General features: G+C 43.5%; 1 protein-coding gene across 3 annotated transcripts in view; it reads right to left on the minus strand.

The window, feature by feature from the left end:
* The window catches only part of NRK (Nik related kinase), a 109,178-nt gene that overhangs the window by 19,150 nt on the left and 62,913 nt on the right, over positions 1–27,115 (minus strand). For all 3 annotated transcript variants that reach the window (XR_012837293.1, XM_075763491.1, XM_075763492.1), the window contains exons 15-26: positions 25,491–25,643; positions 18,797–18,928; positions 17,916–17,983; positions 16,196–16,311; positions 13,234–13,331; positions 11,789–11,907; positions 8,302–8,395; positions 5,622–5,795; positions 4,680–4,809; positions 4,129–4,287; positions 2,336–2,479; positions 976–1,110 (exon numbers count right to left, since the gene is read on the minus strand). Coding sequence is in view for 2 of the 3 variants with exons in the window: in XM_075763491.1 (XP_075619606.1) it covers positions 976–1,110; positions 2,336–2,479; positions 4,129–4,287; positions 4,680–4,809; positions 5,622–5,795; positions 8,302–8,395; positions 11,789–11,907; positions 13,234–13,331; positions 16,196–16,311; positions 17,916–17,983; positions 18,797–18,928; positions 25,491–25,643 (1,522 nt within the window). In the remaining variant the exon portion in view is untranslated. The remainder of the gene's footprint in view (positions 1–975; positions 1,111–2,335; positions 2,480–4,128; positions 4,288–4,679; positions 4,810–5,621; positions 5,796–8,301; positions 8,396–11,788; positions 11,908–13,233; positions 13,332–16,195; positions 16,312–17,915; positions 17,984–18,796; positions 18,929–25,490; positions 25,644–27,115) is intronic.

Consider the following 27,115-nt stretch of genomic DNA (forward strand, 5'->3'; position numbering starts at 1 on the left):
TGTAAACACAAAAGCTCTGACCAAAAGTTTGCCTAATTTTAGGATAACTATTTTATTTTTTAAAAAAAACCAAAACAAACCACACCAAACCCAAAGATGAGCAACTGAAGTGGAATACGTGGGTGCTTAGCTATAACACAAAGAAAGTAGCGACACACATCAGTTTCACATTCTGTCTTGGATTTACCCCTTGCCACTTTTAAAGCCATGAGATATAAAAGCAAAAAAAAAGTCAAGCAAGGTATTTATGAGAGCCAGCCACCTCGCCAGCTCCTGCATTCCTTGACATCATTTCTCTATCTGACTTTGAAAAAAGTGCAACTTTCATCTACCATCTTTCACCAAAGCAAAACTTGCGCTATACATCATCACACCCCTTCACGCAGTTAAATGACAGGAACTATCACAATACTGATGTTCAAGAACAAACTGCCTGAAAGCCAAATAAAAGCAAGATGGTTTTTCAACTGCGACGGTACCATTTCCAGTGTGTAAGTTTAAACAAAGGTATATTCAGGGTTTTTTATGATCTAGAGACAGGGATGAGCTGTAGCACATCCAATCTGATCTACCTATGGACATCCTACAAATATGATTTACTAGCACTTTACTAGTCCAGTTTCTTAGCAGTTACTCAGGGCCAGGAGGGAAGCTGAATAGCATAGAGGTGGAAAACATCTGTCTAATTAAAACTTTAATTAAACCGCTGACTGAGCAATGGACCAGGGCTGGCACTCCTTTCCTCAGCTGTCACAGGGAATACTTGTAACAACATCCAGTGACTGCTGCAAGAAGAGATGCTTCCTGGAATGACAGGCAGCAAAGCATCTGCCATGTAAAACAAGGAGATTTGAAAGAAATCAGAGATATTCGGGCCAATACAACACTGAAACAGAGCTGAAGAAAAATGCCGATGTCATGAGATACAACAGGATGATTAAGCAGCTCTTCAAGGAAAACACAAAAAGCCCTTACCGACTTTGTAGTGTACACAGCCTTCCAGGTCACCCACAGACACCCAGCCTTGCCGCTTCTCCACCTCTGGATCATTGCGCAAAATTTTATTTCTCAGCCATGATAAGTAATATACCCTCAACTTATTCTTCTTCCCTAGGATTTGGAAATAAAAGAGACATAATGCTTTAACTCACTGAAGTACAAACTTTCCCACACTTTGAAAAAGCCAGAGTTTTGTGACCTTGAGTACAGCGGGTTTTTGTGCCTCGTCAAGGTGAGAGAAGAGTCCAGCAGCACAAAAGAAAAGCCCTGTGTGATGGCGACGCGCAGGAGGGAACTGGAAGATGAGCCATCCTGTGGCAGTAGGCACATGTGCACTTACCTTGGGACTCAAGCCTGATGCAAGATTTTCACACCTGACTGAAATTCTTCCCTCAGGCCAAAGAACAGGTCTCTATAGACACGTGTATCATCAAAAATAATCACGCTATCTGGCATTTACTCCTTGATGTGAAGGAAGGAACACAGGTATGGCCTACAATGGCCATTTTGAGTGACTGATTTGGTTCTAATTAACTGACAATCTTCATTACAAGTAGCTATTTTCTTTTGGATGCCTTTCCAGGTGAGAATTACTTTATCATCTTTCATGTCAGTCAGTCTTTCTGTTGCTTTAGTGTGTAAGAACATCTGGTCAACAGCAGTCTGGGATCACAGCTTAGTCTACAAGAGCAGAACTGTGCCACACAAACAACTGGACCTGGAAATACGGTACAAACAGCTCTCACCATCACCTATGGTGAGTCTGGATAGGACACGAGAAGCTGCCATTCCTTGCTGGACCTACATCTCTGACCTCGTCATGTTCTAAGTATCCTTTGAGGCCACTCTCATCCACGGGAAATAAGGGCCTCAGTACCTTGCAGTCCAAGCTGTTTGTCAGCAGAGGTTGAAGATGCTACTCCATTTAATGTTACTGATGCTGTCATGGTACGGCTCATACATCTTGTTGAACACAGAATGAGGTTATTTAATGATATTTTAATAGAATTGCACTTAGATGCTCACCCATCACAGAAACAAGCCAACAGACTGACAAACTATAACTTGCCGAGAATCAGTTCATTTTAAGGATATGAAACACTTCATACTTCCCACAAACCATTTTACATATTAACCAGGTAATGAAATATCCGAAAGCCTCTCTGAAATTAGAATGTAAATGTTAAAAATTCAAGAGAGTTTTCCTATTAAAAAGAATAACTGTCCTGTGATTTTCTGTAAGAGGAAATTCCTCAACCTAGTTTATAACCTAATTCTTCTTTTTAATTGCTTCCAACCCCAATGAAGGTCAGATACTTTTAGACACTGAACTAACCTGATATAGTAATTAGCACATTGAGTCCTTCCAGAACATCCATTTGCTGGAATCGTCTCCTTGTAATCAGTGAATAAACTCTTCCTTGACCACTTCTGTCCAGCAGCCACAATCCATTCTCTGTTCCCACCAGTAAATTTACTCCTGTAGATACACGGAAAAAAATACCGCATAAATCACCTAATGATTCAGAGGGCACCAAATGTTCATTGTTTTGAGAATGGATTCTTAGTTAGTCTCACTTAATGGTACCTGATAATTTCTCTGTTCCTCTGTGGACGACCTTACAGAAGAATTAATAGAAAAAAAAAAAACGATCTCACGATTACAGTTCTTATCCAGTAGAACACTTACATGCCCATGTAACTTGAAGGATGAGTAGTTCCGCTGAAGTCAATGTTGATTTAAACAAAAAGGAAAATGCTTTGCAAACTCGAACTTCTCAGGTGACCTTGGCAAGTGCCTGTGAGCACTGCTAAAGTCCCAGTCCAGCATCATGCCACTGGCAACATAGGAGATCCAATTAAATGATCTAAGGGTCTCCATCAATTAAAAAAACCAAACCAAACAAACAAAAAAATCCCTCTTTCCCCAAATACAACACTCAAATCACAGGAGGACCAAACTCGTGCGAACAAGGGCTGCTGTTACGAGGAAGTGGAGTGTTTGTTTGAAAACGGTCTGTGTTTTGCAAGAATGCTTTCAAATGCCCATTTAAAGGAGTGAATCCATCTGAAATCCAAATGTTCCCAAGGAAGCAAAGGTTATTGACATCAGAGGATGTCAAAAATTGTGATCAGCTGGCATGACAGCTACGTGTCCTAATCAGCAGGTTCTAAAGAAACGACATGAGATTTCCTGCTGTAACAAGCAACCTCCTCCACTGGCAATGCTCTGACGAGTACCTGGTGCTCTCCAGGCTCAACACACATTTAATTACAGACCTGGCCACACAGCTCTGTTCTTAACTTAAAATCTTGGACTCCTACAAACATACATTACGCAAAATCTGTGAAGCTGTAAACTGGAAATCTACATCTCCTTTGGATAACGTTTCATCTACTTCATTCATTTTCCATTCCAGACTCAAAAAGTGAGGAGGAGCAAAAGGCTGGATGAGTTCCATAGAATACATCTGTTCTTCTGAAGCAGAAAGGTGGTTAAAACAACTCAAGAGATTAGCTACTTTGAGACTGGGACAAGGTCTATAGTTGTTGAAAACTGGTCTGACTACACCCATCTTGGTTTTACACCATGTGACCCTGTAAAAAGAGTGATCCAGCGAGGTTCTGAGTCGGCACTGACAACAGGAACTAAGGAAGCCAAGCTTTTGGAAAGACTGATGTCTGTCCTTCTTCAGAATCTTGGAATATCTAACACACATGATAGCGAAAGGCTTCAGGTTTGGATTATCTCCACTGGGTCAGGGCTCAGTGTGATCAGCTGTAGTCGTATGCAGCTAACACAAGAGTAAGTACCATGAGCTGCATAAATTACTAAAACATTTGCAACTTTTGGCGCTTCCAGTGAGCACACTTCCACTTCGGTGCTCGATCAAAACATTTTCTCATTCTGATGCACAAAATCCTTTGCAACTGTAAGTCATCTGTTTGCCATCTTCTACCAGGAAGGCAGTGTCATGCGAGTGACGCAGGTATCTACTCTGTGATCCACGCCAGGACTTTCAGACAGGAGAAGTGCAATACAACTGTGAAATCTGCCTGGCGTATACTGCCAGCCTCTCCTGCTGCTGCCTTCCCTCCGTACACATGCCCAATTACTTCTGAGCTTACCCCACAAGGCAGCACAAAGGACCTCTGAGTTGAATTTCTTCTTGTATTTACGAATTTCTGGACTGTCACTCTGCGGGCGGATATTTGTTGGGTTGACGTTGACAACGGAGCCCTTCCTTGCATTTTCTCTCCTGACAGGCTCAGGTTTTGCACTGGATGCTAGAATGGAAGACATGCAATTGTGAAACATGCAAGTGTTTGGCTACGTCCTACATTTGACCTGTTTATGGCACAATGAAAGAAACCCCACAGGGGTGAGAGAACACCTCAGGAGCATTATGTAGCCAAAGGAAAAAAACATACATCTGGAAAATTCCTCAGGCATTCCTGAGTAAGCACTGTGGTTAACACAGCAGCACAGTAGAGAAAGCCACATCTGGAAGATAAGCAGAAGCAGTACAATGAAAATTCATAGCAATGTGGAGTTTCGGTTTCTGGAGATGTTACTGACAGTTTCCATCTCCAAGCAATAGGCCCTCCCCGCTCCCAGAAAAAAAAAAAAAAAAAGAAACCAGGAGTGACACTATATGAGAAGAGCAAAGCATACTCACGAGAACTACAGGAAGGTCCTACAGGACTGGTGGGAGGGGTGATTGGCAGAAGTCTAGGATCTATGAATGCAGTAAACGATGCTGTAGATGACGTACTGCTCTTTGAAGGTGTGCTTTCAGTGCATGGGGTCTACAATGAAAAACAAGAGCTGCTTCAGGAAGATGATACTAGGGGAGCAGACAGCAATGCACAGCCTCTGAGGTTCAGAAGAAATGGCACATGGCACACTTAGACATGATGAACAGTCTTAAAGCAGTAGATAGATGGTGCAAATTTAGTGACAGAAGAGGAGGCCTGAGCAGGCAGTTGTGTGGGGATGCTGAGCCAGGCACTGCACCGAAACAACCTGTCCCCAGAAGAAGAGCAAGTCGATCACTCCCGGCTGTCTCATCTGCAACAGGGCATTGCTCAAATCTCTTTGCAGCAAGGAGGACACTGCTGCCTCAAGTAAGGCAGTTTAGGATGTGACCCCTGACAGAGCTGTTATCTGCCTCCAGTGACACACTTCTGCCCAAGAGACCCTCTGGAGTCCCTTCAGGGCTGCCGAGACATCCTGTCCCGGCCCCTCCGCTCTCCCACCGGACACTTGGATGGAAGAAAGCCAGGGATGATGAGCAGAGGCTGACAAGAGCTGACATGACAGGTAAAAGACCAGAGAGAACAACTTCTGACTTCTAAGGGGAGGGAAAAAAAGGAAGTAAAGAAAAGGGAGCAGAGAGAGATGGGGGCAAACAAGTGGAACAATAAAAGCTGTTACGGAGCTCAAGATTTCTTATCCGTCCCCTAGGTAAAACTTTTAAAGAAAAGAAGAGATGTGGTAAAAAAAAATCTCATCATAAAAAGAGATAGGATAAATGAAGTTAAAAGGCTCTAATCACAGGCTCCTAAGGGCTGGAGGAGAATGATGGTACAACTCATTCAATCTGTAATTTATCTCTTACCTTATGCAGAGGTTTGTTCTGAGGTTCCTGGCTAGTCAGTGGCACTTTTGGTTGGTTCACAGAAGAGTCTGAAATTTGGCTTTGCTGGAGGAGATCTGGCAGGAGATAGTTCTGGTTGTTTACGCTCCAGAGGCCTTCTTGGGTGCTAGAAATTTGTTTCCCTAAAATCTGATCCTGCACGTGAGAACATATAGTTAAACTCCACATTTGGCATACTTCCAATGCACTATGCAACTTCTGTTAATGCAGACAATAAATAATGAGCATATGGGGAGGGGTGCTCTGCGTGATGCATCATGTAAAGACAAACCCTATGGAAATTTTACAATTAAAAAAAAAAACCACAAAAGTGTGTGGCAAACACCTGAGACATCAACACTGGCTTCCACTCCTGAAGTCCTCCACAAATGTTCCTCATCTATGTTACCTCAACCACAGGTAAAGAAGCAACGTCATCCTCAGAGACACTTGAGACAGAATCAAATGACTTGTCCTAATGTTACAGATCTGACCTCCACCTAGCACAGTAGGTACTTCTCAGTTCTGGACCTGCAGTTAGTTCAAAGCCCCTTACCATTCCTTTCACTGCTACTTTCCACCTAGTGAATTACGAAATCTTATTCTAGAATGATGACATTCAGTAGGACCCAGTATCAGCTTTTCCAGTACAATGATGTTTGGTACTGCAGACCTCCTTACAGGATCCCACCAGCTTCAAGGAAATACTTGTAAACTCTGTAAGATGTGAGGCACCACACAAGCTCTCTCTCCCCAAATGGCACAAAATATGGAGTCAGAGGTTGGTTTCTGGGCATACATGGCTAGAAGCTTCGAGAGGAAGAAAGATGGGGTATGTAAAGCAAGTGGTGTCCCAGATGGGGAGGGCACTGCAGAGGGATCTATCCCTGGCCATGATGGGTCAGGGTACCTGAACACCATCGGCACTGGAATATAGAGAGCGAGAGGAGCCAAGTAGTACACTAGAAAATTCCTCCTGAGTTACACAGAAGCAAAAAGCACCACCAAACTCGAACTGGTTGAATTCAAGGCAAGTCTGTAGGTTATACTGACTTTGACAAACAACCTACTCAAATCAGATCAGCTTTTTTGAATGCTGGCCAAAATATGGTGAAAAAAGTAGATAATTCTAAATAAAAGACATTTGTGTTTTAAAAGCCAAGTAATTAACTAGAAATCAAATTGATGCTCTAAGTATTTTACATTTTAATTTAAATATAAAAAACCCACACCAAACCAAAACATACATGTCAGTATTAGAGATTAGGGAATCAAGCAAGTATGAGCCTTTTTTGTCCAGTTTTGAGTCGGATTCAGCTGAACTGAACCAAACTCCCATTTGAATCATTTTGGCAGTTTGGGACACCCTAACCACGTCAAACCAGTTCATGCTGATGGGCCAGGGAACGGGATGTTGGAAGAAGTCGTAGAGACTCATGATGGCTGTGGTTGGTGAAACAGAGGTGGGAGGAACGGATAGGATTCTCCATGAGAAGGAGGGTGAAGACTGGAAGGCATCAGAGATTTGTGAGCAGAGGCTGCAGCCATCTGTCTGTTCTCCCTCCTGCATTGTCCTCCCCAAACGCACCAAAAAACACGACCTCCACTCTTTTCCATCCTCCCTCATGCTCAGTCTGGGACTCAAAGACCCCATCCTCCTCCTTTCCCTCAAGCAGTCTACTTCCAATGCCCAAATATCAGGGGAAAGGGAAAGTACAGGGATGGTTTTGCCACAAGAGAAATACTGAGTTTGCCCTGTTTATAATTCCTTCTCCGACGGAGGGTCTTTTCTCCTTGAGGATGGTGTGACAAAGGCAATGCGAGACTCCTTCCGCAGTCAGGAAGGATGTCACTCTGGTCTGAAGCTTAGAAATCACACCAGAGGTAAAGAAAACTCCTTGCTCTTCCTAGCCCTGCCACAGCTCACACAACCAGTTCTGCGAAAAACACCAGTTTCATAGCAATTTATTTCCCCTACCTGTGAAATGAGAGTACACTCAGTAATATGTGAGAAGTGCTCTGATGCTGAGTGCAAGTCTTATTACTGTGATTTTTTTTTTTGTTTTGTTTTCAACCACAATGAACATTGTTCTGCTTTGTCTGTCTTCATCTTTTCTGCACTAATATTCATCACAGGGGAAAATCCACATGACTTGAAGTCTCTACTAGAAACTACAGCTGGGAAGAAAGCTTAACATGACATATGATAGGAGATGTATTTTTGCTAAGTCAGTAGGGAGAGATGAAGTGGTTTTCCCCTCTTCTGGTAATATTTTAAGTAGTAAGAGGTAGTTCTCTTTAAATCTGAATAAAAAAGGTCAAGATTTTTAAAAATAGCAACAATGCACACCAACAACGATTGGCTTTTTGCAACCTGCCCAGTGCCTTCAAGAAATACATTGACATCAGAAACTACTACCAGGTCAATAACAAGGACAAATAAAGAAGTGCAATTTTGTACCTAAATGTAAGCATTTTTATAGGATGCACAAAACCTGAAACTACACATTTTTTTCAAGCTTTATAGCTATAATTTGCAATGTCAGAGCAGGACTTCAGAGTGAAAATGCTGCCAAGAAGAAATGGATACAGCGTTTATCATGCACACTAACGATCTGACTCCCCCCCACTGTACCCACCCCCTTACAAATGGCCAAATTACCTTCTGTTCTGCGACGGTGCTTTGGGGTTTCAGTTCAATTCCATCTGGTACTCTCGTCCTTGAGAAATCTGCCACTCTGCTGCTTAGCAGTTGCCTGGTAACAAACTCCAATTAATGAACAGAACTACTTCAAGGGAAAAAAAAATCCAGAGCCCAAAAACCAAAAAAACCCCCAACATATACATGTTCAAAAGTAAGCATAATTAACATTCACTAGTTACACTTAAAGGTTCTTGTACAAAAGCAAGCTGATTAGTCTGTGGATGTGCGTGAACGGACTTGAGCCTGAGGAGCACTCACACACAGCAGGAAGCTCTCCCCACCTTGAAGGGGAGCATCCCTTCATCTCCCCGCGTTTCACCTGTCGTTTTTCAGACACTGCATAGCTCAGGAAAGTGAGAGCTGGTCCCTCAAGCTGTCACTTGAGAAGTGCCCACTTCAAAACTTCTCCTGTCTCCCCTCACACACTACTCTGCAGGGTCCAGTCATGACCACCCTGCTCTCCAGAGAAAGAGATTCAGCTACACTTGCACGGGTAAGAGCCGCTGCTCCCCTATATACTGGTATCAGGGACCTCTCTGCCAGTGCCTACTGGGACAGGCTACGGTGAAATTTCATACTGTGAATCAGTCCCTGAAACATGGACATCCTCACCTTACATACAAAGCAACAAAAAAAAATGTTGCCCAGTGCACATAGAGACAAAAGAATGTAAGAGCTGCAGGACTGGCTGGGGCCAAAAGCCCACCTAGCCCAGTATCCTGTCTGTCTACAGTGCTGTAGAGCCACAACTGCTAGGAGAGTGCAAGGGCTGTTTGTGTTTTTTAAAATGTTGCCCAATGCGATAACAAAGAACGTTTGGTGAGAGAGTTACCGACTTAAGGTGGTTGTGAAGGAGTAGAAGTTTTTGTGGCTTTTTTTGTTGTTTAATTTTTGGTTTTGGGTCCTCCTCCTTCTATGGGAGAGGTAAATACTTGCATACTAAACTTAGAAAGAATGGCAAGATACAGAGTAGGATCAATGGTGAATACAAGGACCTGTTCTTACCAGGAAAGCAAGCAACAGCTGATCTTCAATGATGACAACCTCCCACCTACCAGGGGGAGAAAGTAATTCCTAGCCAAGCACACACCTGCACCCACCTCATTCAAATTGTGGTGGGGAACAGCATATAAAGAGCAGAGAGAGGAAACTGAACCACACAAAATGAATCCCAGGAAACTCAGTGGTTTAGGAGGATTATGAATGCTGCAGGCATCGGAGGAAGAAGCACTCTCAGTAGAGCAGGAGAAATTAGCAGCAATGGAATAGATAAGCTATACAAGCGGGTAAGATGCTGGATCACGTACACTGACACCCTTTCCTTAAAACAAAAACCTGGTGTGTGCAAGGAAGAATTCTGGCTCATCTCACCGAAAAGAAAAACAAGACTGAATGTTGTTTTACTGGTGAAAGACAGCTGCCCTTAGTCCTGGCTTCCTCAGAAATGAGCCTTCTCAGGGTGGTTAACAGGATTCGTCCAAGAGAACATGAAGCCCTTTCTCTTGCACATGTGCACGTCCCAAGTCTAGTCCTACTGGGCACCTCTGTGAAAGCTGGAGCGTGGACATCAAAAGCTGTTGCACAGCCCAGGCAAGAATAAGAAAACACAGATTGTTTTCAATAGCCAACTAAAACTTGTGCCAAGGTGTCTCAGCCAAAGCCCACACAGAAACACTCCTACAGACTGCAAGGGGCTTCAGATCCTGCATTCACATGCTTTGGATAGCAAGAAAAACAAAACCCTTCACTTTATCCAGAATATGCAAAAGTTCCAATGCTGGCTGCCACTTACACTTTGATCACTATCCTTTTTGCTATTTACTTGGTAGTAAATCAGGACGTATTTTCCAAAGTATCTATCTTTTTAATATAAATGACTTTCAGCCGAGGTAAAGGGACTTTGATTAATAGACAAGATTATACTTTTGCTTTTACAGGAGTTCTTGTGGTGGCTGTGTGCACAGGAGGCAAACCTGATGGGGATCGTCCTGCTAATTCCACTTCTCTAGAGGACCGGTGGATCTCACACACAGAGGAGATGCAAATAACACATGCAGATTTCCAAAGGCAGTGATACCACTCCTTCAAATCATTACAGCATGCAAGGATCACAGCAATCTAACACTTACACAGCAAAGTCATTGCTACAGGGCAAATCCATATTTTTATGTAGAGTCTTTCTGAGGTCTAGGATGAATTCTATGACCTAGAGTGAATAAAACTTTTTACAGATCAGAATAAGGTGGTTTGGAAGAGGAACAGTAAGAAAATAAAGGCTTTACAGTAAAAAGACAGATCTTTCAGGTGCACTGAATAAGCTACAAGATTTTTAACATTCTCCCTCCTCATCCCTCAGCTTTGAAAATGAACTTCAGAAATGCAAATCAGGAGCATATGCAGGTGCAAAAACTCTACCTTCTTCAGAGCAGCATAGGGGAAGGGACTGGTACCAGGCCAACACAATAGCTTGCCAACAGTGCTACAAATCTGTGCATCTCTTCCTGAAGACTGACAAAACCGCATATGTAATTGTGTCAGAAGAGCAAGAGCCGCATCCCAGAGAGCTCTGTGGCCCTGCTTCAACGTAAATCCTAGAACTTGAATTAAACTGAAGACTATTTGCAAGTGAATTAGAAGTTTTATTCATCAATACTAAAAAATGATTTTGTCTGCTGTTCCAAACAGCAGGGCTGGCCAACTGATCCCCTGACTCTCCCTTGGACTAGCAAGCTATTCACGCTCCATTATTTCTCAGCAGAATACACATTCTGTGCGACAGGTAAAACACCACAAGATGTCAGTCACAAAATCAACAAGAGAAACTGGAAAGCTAGAGAGAAACAGTTCACGTGAGAACAGCTTGGTACAAGCCACAGCATCATCTGGCAACCGCAGAAATTGTGCAAAATAGCAATGTTAAAAATACAGCAACTTTTACAAAAACAAATCCTGCTTACACTATCCCCTCGTTACAAACAGCCCTGGTGAAGGAATCAACTTTTCAGTGGGAATTATTTCTCTTGGAGTGAACAGACTATCTGAATACAAGGGCCATGTTTGCCTTGCTTTTTTCACTGCAACTTGTTTTTAGCATGAAGGTGTAGTTTCCTTTCCATCTCCTTTTTTTTCTTTCAAAAATTCCATTTAAACATAGATCAATGTAACGTAATCTCTATAAAAGCACTACCTATTGATATTCAGTTAAAACAAGACATCTCATTGTCCCAGGGCAGCAAGTCAAAGCTTATTACACTGCATACACCTGATGGAGCAAACATTTACCCCCAGGAATTCATTATAGTGCAATTAAACTGCTTAATTACCACTAACATAAATGACTGATAGTAACTTCAGAGGGGAGGTAGTATTTATGTATGCCAACTTTTTCCAGATATTTAGGAGTGTGTAATAAGAAAATAATTTAAAAAAAAAAAATCAAGCCAACCCTGTGTGGTTTGTGTCATCTTCATCACTGCTGCTGACTTCGTCACTTGATGAGGAATAGTCTGCTGCTTTTAAGAATGAGCTGGCACCGTCCTTTCCCTTGGCAAAGGAGCCTGAACTCTAAGTAAAGAAAACCCAGTTGATTTTTTTTTTTTAACTCATGGAAGAACCCATCGCTAAACAGCATGTGCAGTATTTTACTGTCCCAGCAAACATAGTTATCATCACTTCCACACCAAAAAAGCTTTATTAGGAAGTTGATGCTTTTGTTGGTCCATCACAAGTGGGTATTTCACACAGGAAAGTGACCTAAGCCATAACACTTGGTTTTCCTAAAAGTTGAAAGGTGACTAACTTTAGTCAGTATGTTATTTTGAATCTCAAACATTTATGATTCAGTTTTTGCACTTTGCAGGACCACAGAAATACTTCCTTTTTTCTCATAAGAAAAGGAGTGCTCTGCACCAGGACTGCAGGATCACACCAGCCTGAGTTCTGCTCCAGCCCTGGGTTACCTCGGGGCTCACGGGGCCACGCCTGAGCACCGGCTCTGCCTGTGCTGACCAGGTACGAACCGCTTCGGGCTGGAAAGACAATACTGACACAGCCACGGCTCGCTCCCACAGGGCGGTCAGACTTCCCAGTCCTCCAGGAACTCATATAAAGGCCTCCCACGTCACTGGCAATGGCCTAAATACAGAGTCTTCTTCAAACCTCCAGTCCCTGATAAGCCAGGAGGCACTGGGGACTCCAGCAAGCTGCCGCTGTCCCCTGCTGCCCCGCTCTGCATCCCCTGGAGCCACCCAGGCCTGCCTGTGAAGTTTTAAAACGCCAAGCATCCCACAAACTTGTGAAGTGCCAAGCATCCCGCATATGAGCTCCTTCATGAGGCACCGTGAGCTCCAGTTGTCTAATAGGCATCCCTGCCTCTCCCCCCCTAAAAACTACCACCAAAGAAGAGAAATGCCTCAGTAAGTAAGACAGAGGAGTAGCAATCATCCTTTCCACCAGTGACACGTCAGCAAATGGAGAGCTAGGGCAGTCCTGAGCGTGACACAGCCTGGTGAGCACATATTCCAGGCAGTTACACAGTGGATATTTGCACAACCCACAGACATGATCTTGACTTCGGGTTGCATGACAAGTGATCAATGACTTCCTGAAATAGTAAAGATATATCCTTCCTTTCTAAAGATTTACGATCAGGCAGGTTCAGGAAAATTGAACTCTCTGCCGCCGACCTGAGCTGGACACAAGTCAGACCTGGACCAAAAGCTGAGGGGACACATTAATGCAGCAGTAAGCTTGAGCCAGCCCCACGTGGCCTCTCAAATGGACTCATTAGCTAACAAACTCAAACACCAACAGAGGAGCTGTCTGCATAGACATGCCCTTAGTGAAAACTATGAACAAATAAAAAATATCAGTGGATTTAAAAGAACCTACTGCAATCTGCCCTGGATGAGATATTTTTTCAGACTTCTTAGGCAGCTGCAAGTGGTTCTGGGACAAAGCATTCTCTGCCTTGGCCGGTCCTGGATTCCCTGGGAAAAAAAGAAAAAAAATAAAAAAGTTTATTTTTTTTAAATGCATGTGCAGCAGAGTGAGAGAGGAGACCAGTAAGACAAGCACATATAGTTATCACTCAAAGCAGACAGCAGGCTCTGCTGACAAATTTCTTTCTTCTCTTTGTTGCAAAGGGAAATCTTTGCAATTGTTTCCCAGTGGTTCTGGATGCCACAGTATTATGTATATAAATCTATACTGGTGCAGCTTAATGCTGCAAGATTAAGACAAGCAGACCGAAGCCTTGGCAACATACTCCCACTGTGCACCAGCAACAGTTCATTGACTGGCAGGCAGCTTGCAAGGGAAAAGGCTGAGGGCATGCCAATCCCCTCCTCTGGTCCCCTTCTTGAGGGGGGACAGCTCATCACATCAGCAACCGCCAGGTATATTCCAGCCCTGAAGGTGCCACCCAGCTATATTCCTGTGACTGCAGACAGGGGTCAGGGAGAAGGTATAAGAGCCTGGGCCCCCAGTGCACACGTTCATGAGCAAACAGATGTGGTGCCAAGATCTGGCCTTCATAAAACTGTTGCACAAAAACAGTCTGAAGGATCTGATTCCCTAAGCCCAACTGGGCTGGGGGCAAACAGCTGCTCTAAACTTCACTCATGAGCATGGGGTCAAGCTAAAAGCAGAAGAGGATTCACCACTTCCCATGGCAGCACAGGCAGAACCATTTTCCAGTCCCTGCTTCCCTTGGGGCACATGGAGTGTCACTTCTCAGCTCCCACTTCCACTGTGTGGCATGGGGAAGTAGCTAATAACAGCCCTCATTTTAGCAGAGAGAGCTGGCCCCGGCCACAGGCCAACTCAGCGTCAGGTGGCACCTTATGACACTCTGCCCAAGGTCAGGTATGCTTCCCTCCCAGGTGGCTTGGGGACCTACACTTGCCACCATGCTTGCACAGCTATTGAATACCCAAGCAAACTAGACTAGAGGAGCTGGAGTCCATCTGCACACGCTGACGCCATGTTAGGAGTGATCCTTGCAAGTAATCAAGTGAATCGTCCCTTTCAATGCCCCCGCTGTCCACATAGCTACCTGGGAAGAACAAAAGCAGCCTTGGAGAGGTGCTGTCTTCTGCACACAATTCCTGATATAAGCGGAGGGAAGGAAAACAGATGTCCCCACATCTTGCCCTGGGACACACCAGCCACCACCTCGTTCAGCAATTTCTCCCATGACAATCCCCATGCTACCAACAGGACTCCTTGCAAGTTAAGGGGATAGAATTCAAGCTCACACAAATTAGGATTTGTATTTGGTAACTGAGATAGTTTTATCGCAATGGCTTCACGTATTCATGCGTTTTGCAAAGCTTTTATAATTCAGAATTCCTTATTGGTCAACGAGTACCTAAGCAACTTAGAAGAAGTATTAAAGTATTTATAGCCCTTTCCTGCCCAATTCATTATCCCTGTGGCTTTGGGAAAGCAACAAACTCTTTCTGGAACACCATATGCCAGAACAAGCTGTAATTTAATGACACTTAAGAACCCAAGGAGACAGTTTAAACCACAAGGGAGGTTTTCTATTCTTTCCATTGCTGGTGAGGTTTTCATTTCCCCATGCCAAAATAGCACAGGAGTTACACATCACGCAGACACTGCAAAGTTGAGCTGGGCTGTTGCACGTTGTTCATCACTACGCTGTTATTCAAACATAAAATGACGTAAGGGCAAAAAGAAACAAAACCCAAGCAGTTTAAAGTGTGCTTTGGATTTCTCTTGAAGTAAAGCTTCCTCTTCTGTGTAATTAGTGAAAGCAAAACTGGCTCGATTGTGTAAGTGTAATAAATAAGCAACTTGTTCTTCATTTATCAAGAGGTTGCAAATTAACAATGTAAGCCTCAATTTAAAAATAAATGACCTCAGCAGCTCACTGGTGTGGTTTCAGAACATTTTTAGCATCCACCCTGCTTTGAATTGGGCGTGATTCCTCATGTCCTCCATCTTTAGTAGTCAACCTGGACGCAAATCATCATAACACACCACTGCTTTGCAAGCTGCTACGCAAGAAACTGCCCTACAGTTGACCCTCAGAAAACGCCCGTAGGAATAACAATAGAGGGGCAAAGCTGTCCACTTCTGCTCCATGTCCCCATCTACCAGAACCTCATGTCAAGTCTCAGGAACCAGAGTCAGTACTGCAAAAAATCTGCACAACCATGAGCAAGGCCACTGTGTTCCTACGCTGCTACCAGTGGTACCAAGATACCTTACAAAGTTGCACTTTGCTTAAATTGGATGAGGCTATCTCTACCTTTTAACTTCTTTTGCCTTTTTTTCCAGTTCCACTATCTTTCTGCAAATAAAAGAATACTGGAGGAATGTTTCATAAGATGCTGTACAGAGAGTCTTACGCTTCCTTCAGCCAGTACGCTATTAGAGTGCAGAAACAGTGTACAGCAACTGCTCATCTATATCATCTTACTAGTGGGCAATGCAAAAAAAGCAGCATATGGTTATGCAGAAAATGCCAATGGGTGAATATTGGTGTTGAATTACATCTGAATGTCTGTAATATTGGCTCTGCTGAGTTTCAATGGTGTCAGTAAGTGCAACTGATTTTTTTTTTTCAATTCTTAATTGAGGCAATTCAAATTTTCTACAGGGAAATACGTTCACAGTCACTTTTTGACTCAAAAGAGGAAGCGTTTACATTTTAGGAAAATGGAACCATAAGATCCAGAGGGCTTTCAAAAGCCTATCACCAGAAGACATCATTAAAAAAAGAAAATCCCACTCGCAACACAGCACTTGACACTCTGCAGAAGCCCGTTTCACATGATAGGAATTTTGCGCATTTTGACTGATGAATCTTTGACTTAGGAATCACCTGAGGTTGACCAGCTGCTCTGATGAGATCCCATCTCCCACTGCTTGTTGCCAGGAGTGCTGCTGCTGCTGTTTAGCTTCAGAGCATGTCCCCCGGGGGATGACTGATGAGTGTTACTAAACAGAAAGACAAAAAGCAGATCAGACTATCTTGCATGCAGGAACACGGACTGGAACGGACCTCCTAGGTGACTGAATCGAGTTCCCTGCTGTTACTGTATGATATAATGCTCCTGATAAACAAAAATTTTATATTCATTGCTGCACCAAGCAGGGCCACCCAGTAGTGAGAGAAGATGGAGGGGGCAGTTTCCTCTGGGCAGTCATTCTGGAAGATTACAGACTCCCAAGTCATTACAAAATATTCTAACACATGTACTTCTCCCTTGGCCTCTTCAGATCTGTGACACTCCTGATTTCAAAATCTCATGGCTTTTAGAAATAGTGAAACCTGCTCCAGCACGCTCTTAGAAGATACATAATCACCCACTTATCAACGGAGAAAGGAACGCATCAGACAGTAAAACAAGCTGCCAAGCTTACGAAGTAAAACAGTGGCTCACCTAGAAACCCAGGCTCAGAAGCCACACACTTGTAACGCTGTGGTTTACTTACATCTTTCTTTTTTGCTTTGCCTCCTATAATTCCTAAGTAGAAAGCATTTAGGGCTTGACTTCACTTGAAAGTTATTTCAGATGATGTTTCTGACTCTGGCTCATCAGCAGTGCTGCACATTATTTTGGTATGTCAGCTAAATCTACTTCCCTTTCAAATCTCTCCAACCCTTGTTTCTCATAGCATTATGTTCCCTGATTAGACATCCAGTGGGGGCTACCCTTTACCGCTGAGCTCTCTGCATCCTTGGTCTTTTCTCCTGGGATAAGGAAAAAGCACACTAGCCTTAAGGGCAGACTGCCAAAACAGTCAAGATATGTCTACAGACAGCCTGTTCAAGCTACTACCAGGCAAAACAAAACTACAGGCACAAGGTATAAGTGCCTATACAGGGAGCTGGGGCCAGATCCCCACTCGCCAAAGTATCCAGGCACCTAACTCCCCTTCGAAACAAACAGTGTCGGCGCTGATGTACAGCATCTGCAAGAGCATCCAGGCAGCCCCGATCAACACCGCTCCCTCCTGCCACCATCAGTGCCAATAGACTCGGATCTTAAGTAACCTGTACCTTCATCAGCCGCTTCCTCTAATGTGAGGGAAAGTAAAGCATCACCAAATCACAAGTTAAATGACTGCACAACGCGCTGCCTGTTAATTGGGAAATCGGTGCACAACTTGCATGCAACCCACTCGGGCATGCCAAACAAGCTGAACCAAATGAAACAACTCATTGCAGGAATTAGTACAGATGGAACAGCTCTTATGTATTGCAAATACTTCTTTCCAGCAGAAGACAGAACTACCGTGAATGAAAAGGAGGAGGAGATCTACAAGAGGCTTGTTTCTCTTTAAATCAGTTATGTCAATCATTAAAAGGAAGCTGGCTTAGACACTTCCTTCAGGTTTAAGATCAGGAAGTTTGATTAGTTATTTTTGTGAACAAACTGACTCAAAAGACAAAATTGTAACTGCTATTGAATGAAGTATGAACTCATGTCAGTTTTGGTGGCACTGAAGTTATGGCTTTGTTTTTAATAAATTGGCTTTAGTTTTCCTATCAACAATAAATCAGCACTAGTATAAGTATAAAATGCTTAAAAGCTTACCTTGAAAGACATCTCTGATGGCCAGGCTGATCCCTGTTGTAAAATTTAGAGGTTGTCCTTTCTGGAACCTTAAGGATTTAATCAAATGTTTTAAGTTTGCTAGTGATATTTTAGACTCAAGTAATAAAGCTAATGCTTACCCTGTATCAATGCAAAAATAAGACTAACCAACATAAACCAATAATGCTTCAGTGGGACCTGTGGAGAGATCTTCCATGATATCAATACTGGAAGCTGCAAGTCAGCAGCACATGCTTCCAACTTGCTCCAAGCCTGTGCAATCTATCAGGGTGCAGACTGCAAGTGGTTTGCACCATTCCCTAGAGGCAGCATTAATCCTGGTCAGTATTTAAAGTAGAGAGGGAAAACATATGCAGTCACTTAATGCAGCTTTCTCTAAGCGGTGGATGCTTATGTTGCTTCCAAAGGGCTGGAGGAAGAGACACAGCCCAACTGCAAAGTAATAAAATGGATACATGCATGCATACCCATACACATCCCCACACAAATATTTTGTACTTATTCTTAGGAATTCTGCTAAAAAGAGAAATACATCATCGCCTGAATTATACAAACTAATGAGTTTTTCTGCAAGAAGCCAGATTTTTCACAGAAAGGGCAGCTACGAGTACTTGGTCTAACAAAAGAAGCATATCTGCATTCGCAAATCCCGCAGATACACACACATAAACTCAGAACACTGACCTGCTCATAAATGCATATTTTCTTTCTAGAGAAAACTGAGACCCAGTTAATGTACAAAGCAATTAATTTTTCACTCAGTTTCATGAAGTCCAGGGGATGGATACTACAGAGTGGAAGAGAACTGAGCAGAGCGCTATTAACCACCGACAGTGCCAAACACCCCGAGTTTCACATACCTTTGGGGGTTGTTCTTCATTTTGACTCACGCTCCAGAATACGTCATCCTGCACAGGGCTGAGTGGTGTCGTCACCATATCTGACAGTGAACTGCTGTGGTACACGTCCTTACTAGCCCGGAAATTTTCACACTTGAAACAAATGAAATACATGTTGAATTGTACTTCCCTGCGTATGTAACAGGTCCCAGTCCCAACAGATATCAATGGTTCTGTTTGTGAGATCAAATTTTTAGTATATGCACAAGGAGTATTGTGTTTAGATACAGCCCAGCTCACCTTGTTCACTGTGAAGTTATTCATTTCCAGCATATTAGCATGTTAGGCACAAATATTTCAAGGTGAAGGGTACAATGAAAAGAAATAGGAAAAACATCTATGCTGTACATGTATTTCCCCTTCTTAAATCTATGGAGAAGCTAACAGGCCATTGGCAGTGCAGAGTGAACTACTTAACTGGATGATGCAAAAATTCCTATTGAGTAAGTATATTTCATTCAAACCTGACCAATGTTTCCATTTCAGAATTTAGATAGTATAATCACTGGGGGAACACCCCTCCTCTAAGTTAGATGTTGACTTCCAAACTAGTCTTTGCAAGCCCACCATCAACCTAGAGCCAATGGAGACAAACTGCCAGCTGGAAGTGCTTTCAAGTCTGCAATGGTTATGAGGGTGCCCTGGCCCTCCGCTGTAACAGATTTTTCAATTACTTGGAAAAAATCAAACTTAGAATGTAGTAAGAAATAAGAAACTATGCTCAGACTACACCTCATGGGTAGTCATGCCCAGGTGCTCCCATTGTGGCTGCCTGTGTTTAAAAGATATCTTCAAACGTGTCAAATTAGAGCATTAGGATAGCAAATGCCCTATCCACGGGGGGGAGAGAGGGGAGGGAAGCAATCAAATCACTTCCTTACAGAGTCTTCATTCCAAGGGAACATTAAATAAGCAGTGTAAATCTCAAACTAAAATACTTGAATTTTGGTCCTCTGATTCTTTCTGTATCTGAAAGAAAACAAGAAAAGAAAAAAAAAGAAAAGAGAAAAGAAGGAAAGGTCCCTTAAATTCTACACACTAATGATCTATTACACCAGTGTCTTCCACAGGGGAAGAAAGGCAGAGAGCTAAAAATGCCAACTGAATGTACTGATCCTCCCTGAAATGAGAAATCCTCTTGGACACAAGACTGAGGCAGAACACACGGAAACGCTGTGTCAGCTGGGCCCATCTCCAGGGATTGCTATGCTAGAACCAATTTGATGTTACAGATGTAGAAAAGATATTAGAGAAATGCCTGAAGCTATACCACTTTGTGCTTTATCGTGTCAGACCTCCCATGCAAAGCAGGACCGGGGCTCTCCGGAAACACCTGCAGCAGCAGGAATGCCGTGGGCTGACGTCCTTCCCACGTCGGGAGGGAGCCCGTGCCCCGTCATGCAAACACACCTCTGCTGGGAGGCACCTCTTTCTCAAACGCACGGCAAGACCAGCATCCCCACTGCTTGCAGGCCTAAGAAAGAGGCTGGCAATTTTTGAGTCAAAGTTTTAACTCTTGTGTCCTGATTGAGTTATCACAACTCAGATCAGAGACAGCTGCAGTTCAGTTTCCTCAAAGAATGACTCAGACAAATATTTGACTGATTTATCAGCCAAAATCTGTAAAATTCTCCAGTTCCCCAGTCCTGAAAAGGAAAACACGGTAACTGACAATGGCACACAGCTTTTCAATAATGTAACATGATTGTGAATTTCCTGTAACTCTACAAGACTAATTATTTCATGGGAACAATGTTCAAAATCACTTAAATAGTGACAGGTACTAATTCTAACACTAGTTAAAGATGCCAAACATTCATTCAAATGTCCTGTCATAACCTCCCAGACCAGCATGGCAAAGTCAACTGTTGAAAAGCAGTCTGAGAAGTTCACCTAGTTAACTATTCAGGTGCTTTTTCTGCCTTTTTGGGACAATATGTTCTGTTGACTCCTTTTACAGAAAATAGCTTTTTCAGCAGTTATAACATCTCATTTTGTCAAAATTACTTTTTTGTCCAACATGATTGTCACTAATAATAGTTTTTAGTTAACCAGAATTATTTCAACAGCAAAGTGTTCCCCTGAAATGATTCATCGTGGGCATAGGAATAGGTTTTATAGCAAGTGTATTATTATCAGAATATAAGAAGATTATTTTTTTTTTCCCTTGCCATTTTTTTAAAAACAAGATACTTAGATTTCTTCCTAAATTCCAGCTTTTGAGTCCTGAATACTACCAGAAAACTATCTGTGCTTAAAAGCAGTGATGAGCTTTGCTGAATATAAGTGACTGGGTGAATCCAAAAAAACTCTGTAGATGGTACCCACATACCTTCTCTGGGCAGAGAGAGAGCAGTACATCGGTTCCATGTAAAGCCAAGAAGTGACGCCTGTTTTGGGATGATTTCTGTAGGACCTACAAGACCTTGCAATTCCACAGCAAGCCACAAATGTCTTGGACAACCCCCAAAATCACAGTGTTTGATATTCCCCTTAAGTTTTACAAATAAAATAATCTGTATGGGGGAAAACAATTAAAAAAACCCCAACCCTAACTGATTCTAAACTATTCAGACTTGAGCCTTAAATTATTTTTATTGTAAGTAATACTGAAAGAGCAGCAGCTCCTCTCATGCACAGAAAGCACTGGTAACAAAGCGTTATCATCTCCTATGTGTCTTCAAACCACAAAGGCACACTTAACAGAGCTAAGGAAAAGGCCCCTTTGCTCCCTGAAATTATAACATAAGCGGATATAGTACGAAAGACTGATTACTAGAGTTAGATTTAAAAAATTTAGGAGCAAGAAGTTTTAAAAAGACAGGCTGCGCTGCTTTTTGGAGAATGTCTAAGTTACTAATTTGAACTGAATCTGCATGCAGGGGGTAGGTAAGTGCAACTGTTGTTACAAAACAGCATGCGGAAAAGGATTTTCTTAAACTTCTGAGCAGATCTGCTCTGGGATACTGGGTCAGTCCACGGCCTAATGCACAGTTAGTTCTTCTAATACTGTTGGCTTTCTTGTTCTGTTCCAGCCACATTACTCCAGACAATAAAGGAGATCTAGCTAACAAATCCTACAGGAAAACCACAGAGTCAATTAAAAAATGGAGTTCATTTCAGATATGAGCTAAATTCCTCCACTAGCCAGGCAGCAGGAGATGCTGGGCAGAGAAACAGCCTCAGTGACTTTGTTCAAGACGTCTCTGTGAACTTCTGCAGTTAGCCCAGAAGGGCTTATCCCACATCACCACAACCAGAGTGCCAGATCTGCCACCGCGCTGCAGCCAATGCAAACCAGGTACAAAACAGGTGGAAATGGTACACTGATCTGGTAATATCTCACATTTCCCTTACCAAACAGATAAGATGCTAAGAAGTCATGCTCCCTGCACCTCAGGGGCTGGGTTAAGACTTCCAGTGAAATAGTTTTGAGAGAGATTTGGGCAACCAGGACGTGCCACAGAATCTCACAGAATACGATCGTTTAAAATAAGAAGCCATTTCTGTCTGAGCAGAGCAGTGATGACAGACGAACCCTCTCAGACAAACCTGGCTGGAAGTTCTTCAGCACAGACATCTGTGATGAATTCAGCTTGTGTTTTAACTCCACAGTTCACTTTTATTTTAAATCAACAAGGCACCCACGTATCGAACTTCACAAGTATATTGCTGTGAGTCTTTTAATCTCCAGGTGACTAACTGGCCCATCAGTCTTATTGCTGTAACACTTCATACAGTTAATGCAGGCAGCATATCCAAGCAGGTCACTATTAACATCAACAGCTGCTGCCAACCGGCAAAAGGAACCACAACCCTTCAGAAGATTTAAAAATTACCCATTGAAGTTCATCTGGTCTCCATGCTAACACAGCAGGTATGAGTACAGATCAGCTTTTCCCTGTCCACACGGTCTCTATCAGCTGGAGCACTGACTTGTGAGCGGGTAACAGGGCAGCTACCAGCAGGGAGTGAAATCACACGGTAACAACTGCATATCACTTGCTCCTACTAGCCTTAAATAACACCATCGCTTTAAACAGCATAAAAATTTCATAGTGTAGTTTCCATCAAGGAACGTGGAAGAGGTTGGTAAATACCGCTTCATTGCTCACCACTCCCCTAAGCAGCTGGGAGAGGTACTACCAAACAGAGAGGCACCGAGAGGGTGCAAAGGAGTGGAGTGACTTGTCCTAGGTGATGCAGCCAGCCCTTCAGTGGGTAAGGAATTGGCTGGATAGTCAACAGCTCAATGTCCAGATAGAGAAGAGTGATGAGTGGTGGCTCTCGGAGGTCTGTATTGGGACCAGTACTGCTTAATATCTTCATCAATGACATAGACAGTGGGATTGAGTGCACCCTTAGCAAATTTGCAGAGGACACAAAGGCAAATGGTGAGGTTGACATGCCTGAGGGACAGGATGCCATTCAGAGGAACCAGGACAAGCTCGAGAAGCAGGCCCATGTGAACATTGTGAAGTTCAATAAGGCCAAGTGCAAGGTCCTGCACCTGGGTTGGGGCAACCCCTGGTATCAATACAGGCTGGAGGATGAAGGATTCAGAACAGCCCTGAGGGGAAGGACTTGGGGGTATTGGTGGATGGAAAGCTGGACATGAGCCGGCAATGTATGCTCACAGCCCAGAAAGCCAACCGTCTCCTGGGCTGCATCAAAAGCAGCGTGACCAGCAGGTCAAGGGAGGGGATTCTCCCCTTGTACTCCGCTCTCGTGAGACCGCACCTGGAGTACTGTGTCCAGCTCTGGGGTCCTCAGTACAGGAAAGACTTGGAGCTGTTGGAGCGAGTCCAGAGGAGGTCAACAAAGATGATCAGAGGGCTGGAGCACCTCTCCTATGAGGACAAGCTGAGTTGGGGTTGTTCAGCCTGGAGAAGAGAAGGCTCTGGGAAGACCTTATTGCAGCCTTTCAGTACCTAAAGGGGGCTTGTGAGAAAGATGGGGACAGACTTTTTAATAGGGCCTGTAGCAACAGGACAAGGAGTCATGGTTTTAAACTAAAAGAGGGTAGATTTAGATTAGATATAAGGAAGAAATTTTTCACAGTGAGAGTGGTGAAACACCAGAACAGGTTGCCCAGGGAGGTGGTAGATGCCCCCATCCCTGGAGACATTCAGGTTCAGGCTGGATGGGGCTCCGAGAACCTGATCTGATTGAAGATCATTGCAGGAGGGTTGGACTAGATGACCTTTAAAGGTCCCTTCCAACCCAAACCATTCTGTGATTCTATGACCTTCCATGCAGGATGTACACCAGAAGCTCATGCCAAGCAAGATTTCAGTGGCCAGCAATGAGCTGAAGTAAATCTGGGGATAATACAATCTAACCTTATAGTAATAACCCATTATCACAGGTAACCTCCAAGAAGTACAAGGGTCCACGCTGCTGCTAGGGCTCAGCGGTGAGGCAGCATGACATGCTCTGAAAGCAGCTGAGCTGAAACTAATAACCCACCCTCCTCTGTGGTCTGATCTTCCCCCGTTGACTCTGAGATCCCATGCATGAGGAAAGAGGCCGCGAGATGCTACAGCAGCACACAACTCCTAAGCCTGTTCCAAATGCTGCTCTGCCACGGGTACCACTAACTAAATCAAACAGAAGCAACTGGGGAGATGGGTCAGAAGGTGTACATCCATCCACCCATCCACTCAGGAGTCCAGCACAAACTGAGAGCTGCTAAGACTAAAACAAGCACTATAACTGTATATCCTCATTGAGGGGACGAATGAATACACGAATGAAATGCTGTGGGGAACTGTGAAGGCATTTAGTCCTGCCACTATGTTTTCAAAGCAAGTGGAGATTTCCAGCTTAAATGAGCTGTGCTCACACTCAACATAGTTTATTCCATTTCTACTTGCTGCCTTTTTTGCATGCTTACAGTCCCTGGAGAAAAAAGTAACTGCAGTCCAAGCTACTTATTTCATACACTGTGACAGAGTAGGACGTTGAAAGGAAGCCAAGGTTTCGGGCACACTGTGAGAACCCTAAATCACCTCTCCTAGAACTGGCAGAAATAGCAGGAGCTAAAATGTTTTGAGAGAAGGATTCCAACGCAGAATTGTATGAGAGTGCTTTCACTGTATAGGTACTGTTCAGGTACCACTTCTACTTCTAATACTGAAATTTTTCAAGTCACAGATCTTCTGGGCTCTATCCACAGGCAAAATCTGACTCTGCATTGGTCCTTATTGCATCTCCATACACTTCTAGACTATTTCATGAGATCGCTAACAATCTTGCTTGTGTATATAGTCTTCAGGAATAAAAATTCTGGCTTTGGACTCGTTTTTTAAAGTGCCACATGTATTTATGGTGCCATATAAATAATACATCACCCAGGGACTGCAACAGCGGAAGTCATTCAGATTTTCTGTACAACATCTAAGAGTAGTATCACGGAATCAGCAATGAGGCATCAAGTATATAAAAATAACAGTTATCTAACCCTGATCTGCAGTGCCTAAGTATAATTCCATGTAGAACTTAGCAGCACGTGGTGGCATTAAAAACCTCTGAGCTGGTTTGCACATGCCTCAGTCATTTGTGCCACAAGCGAAGGAAATCAGGTTTCCAATGCACTGTTCTGCTTAGGAACCACCCATGCTTTCTCCTCCCCACCTAGGCAGCGGTACCATACCTGTACTAACACGGCTCTCTGTGGCGCGGGGGTGCAAGGGCTGGAACTGCTGCCAGACCCCATCCTGGCATGTGGTGTGGCTTCATGCCCCAACACCGCTGGCCACTGGAGGGAAGGCTGGATGCTGTCACTTTTCTTTTTTCGGTCCTCGGCCTGAGAATGAGAAAAGCAGCAGCATGTTGCACACTGAGCCTCAGGCTTTGCAGCCTGGATGTTCCCCAACAGCAGCACAGTTCACATCGACTCTGATGGACCTCCCCATCGGGAAGAGGTCATCCCTGGCGCAATATGACCGTTACTGCCTCTCCATTTGCAACCGTTCCTTTTCCATCAAGTTTCCAAACTGCAGCAAGGAAAAGGCCCTGAGCTGCCATCTGCTGTGTTCTAGGCCATCCCATTTGCTGCAGGCTGGGATTTTACCTGGGAGGAATCATCTGTCTGTATTTACTTATCTTGGACAACATGCAGCTTGTTTTGCTGTGCACTTATTGCCCCCTTCTACAGCATTGACATTACTGCATGCTGCTTTCTACTTTGAAACACTTAACACTATTTCTTGGTGTGTTACTTGCACTATGGAAAATACTGAGGAACATGATCTAGAAGGAATAAAGGTCCTTTTATTTCCTGAGGGTATTGCTCATTACAAAAATCTTTATCCTATGGTTTTGACCCCGTTACTCTTTCCAGTTTCATTCAACATGACTAATTCCCATTCTCTAGTGTAAATCTTTAGCATATCCTCTGATTCAGCAGCCTAGAAACAGCTCTACACAGTAAGCTAGAGATTAATGCCATAAACACACTGTTATCTGTGTCTGGGTGGGCATTCTTAATGGTATCTCTCACTATCTGGATGTTTGTGCCTATGTCATGAAGGCAAGCATATTCTTAACACAGCCTAGGAAACTACTGAGGAGATGGAAAATGATTCAACTTAGTCTCACAGATCTTGATTGGGGAAAAAAAGAACACACACACACAAAAAAAAATCACAAAAAACCCTTATTAAAACAAGCAACCACAGCCAAATACCATGAAATTCCAACCCCAGTGAACTTGATCGTTATACTACTCTTGAGGCCAGATTTTCATTACTTGCAACTCCTGATAATGAAAGGCAATTTTTACCATAAGCAAGAAAGAAAATGTAAAAATTAGAGTGGTTTCACTAAGCTAGATGTGATAATTTACCTACCACATCTGCGCCCCAAGGGTGCTTGAATGCAATATATTATGATCCAGATGCAAACTCATGCAGCCAACACTGGGCTCCCAGAACTGACGCCAGCCCCTAGCCAGGCACCGAACTAGCGCAGCATCAAGCCCAAGGTAGGAGTCCTTGACTCTCAGTTCATTATCTCCAGTGCCGCTGGGACTAGACACAGCAGAGAGTGAACTCACATCTGCACGCACCGGGGGAAACCGGCCCTGACCTGCCTGCGACAGGATGAGTGCAGTGGCAAAGACAAGGAACTCCCATGAAAAGGTTCTGTGGCCCCAAATATTAAACTTGAGGCTTTGAAGGGCTTTAGGGTTTTTTGTTTGGTTGGTTTTAATGCTTCAATGCAAAAATAATTCTGGAGAGTTTTTGTGTATCAGCAATTGGTCCTGCAAATGCCACT

The sequence above is a fragment of the Balearica regulorum genome, chromosome 11 (assembly GCF_011004875.1).
Source record: "Balearica regulorum gibbericeps isolate bBalReg1 chromosome 11, bBalReg1.pri, whole genome shotgun sequence".
Classification (NCBI taxonomy): domain Eukaryota; kingdom Metazoa; phylum Chordata; class Aves; order Gruiformes; family Gruidae; genus Balearica; species Balearica regulorum.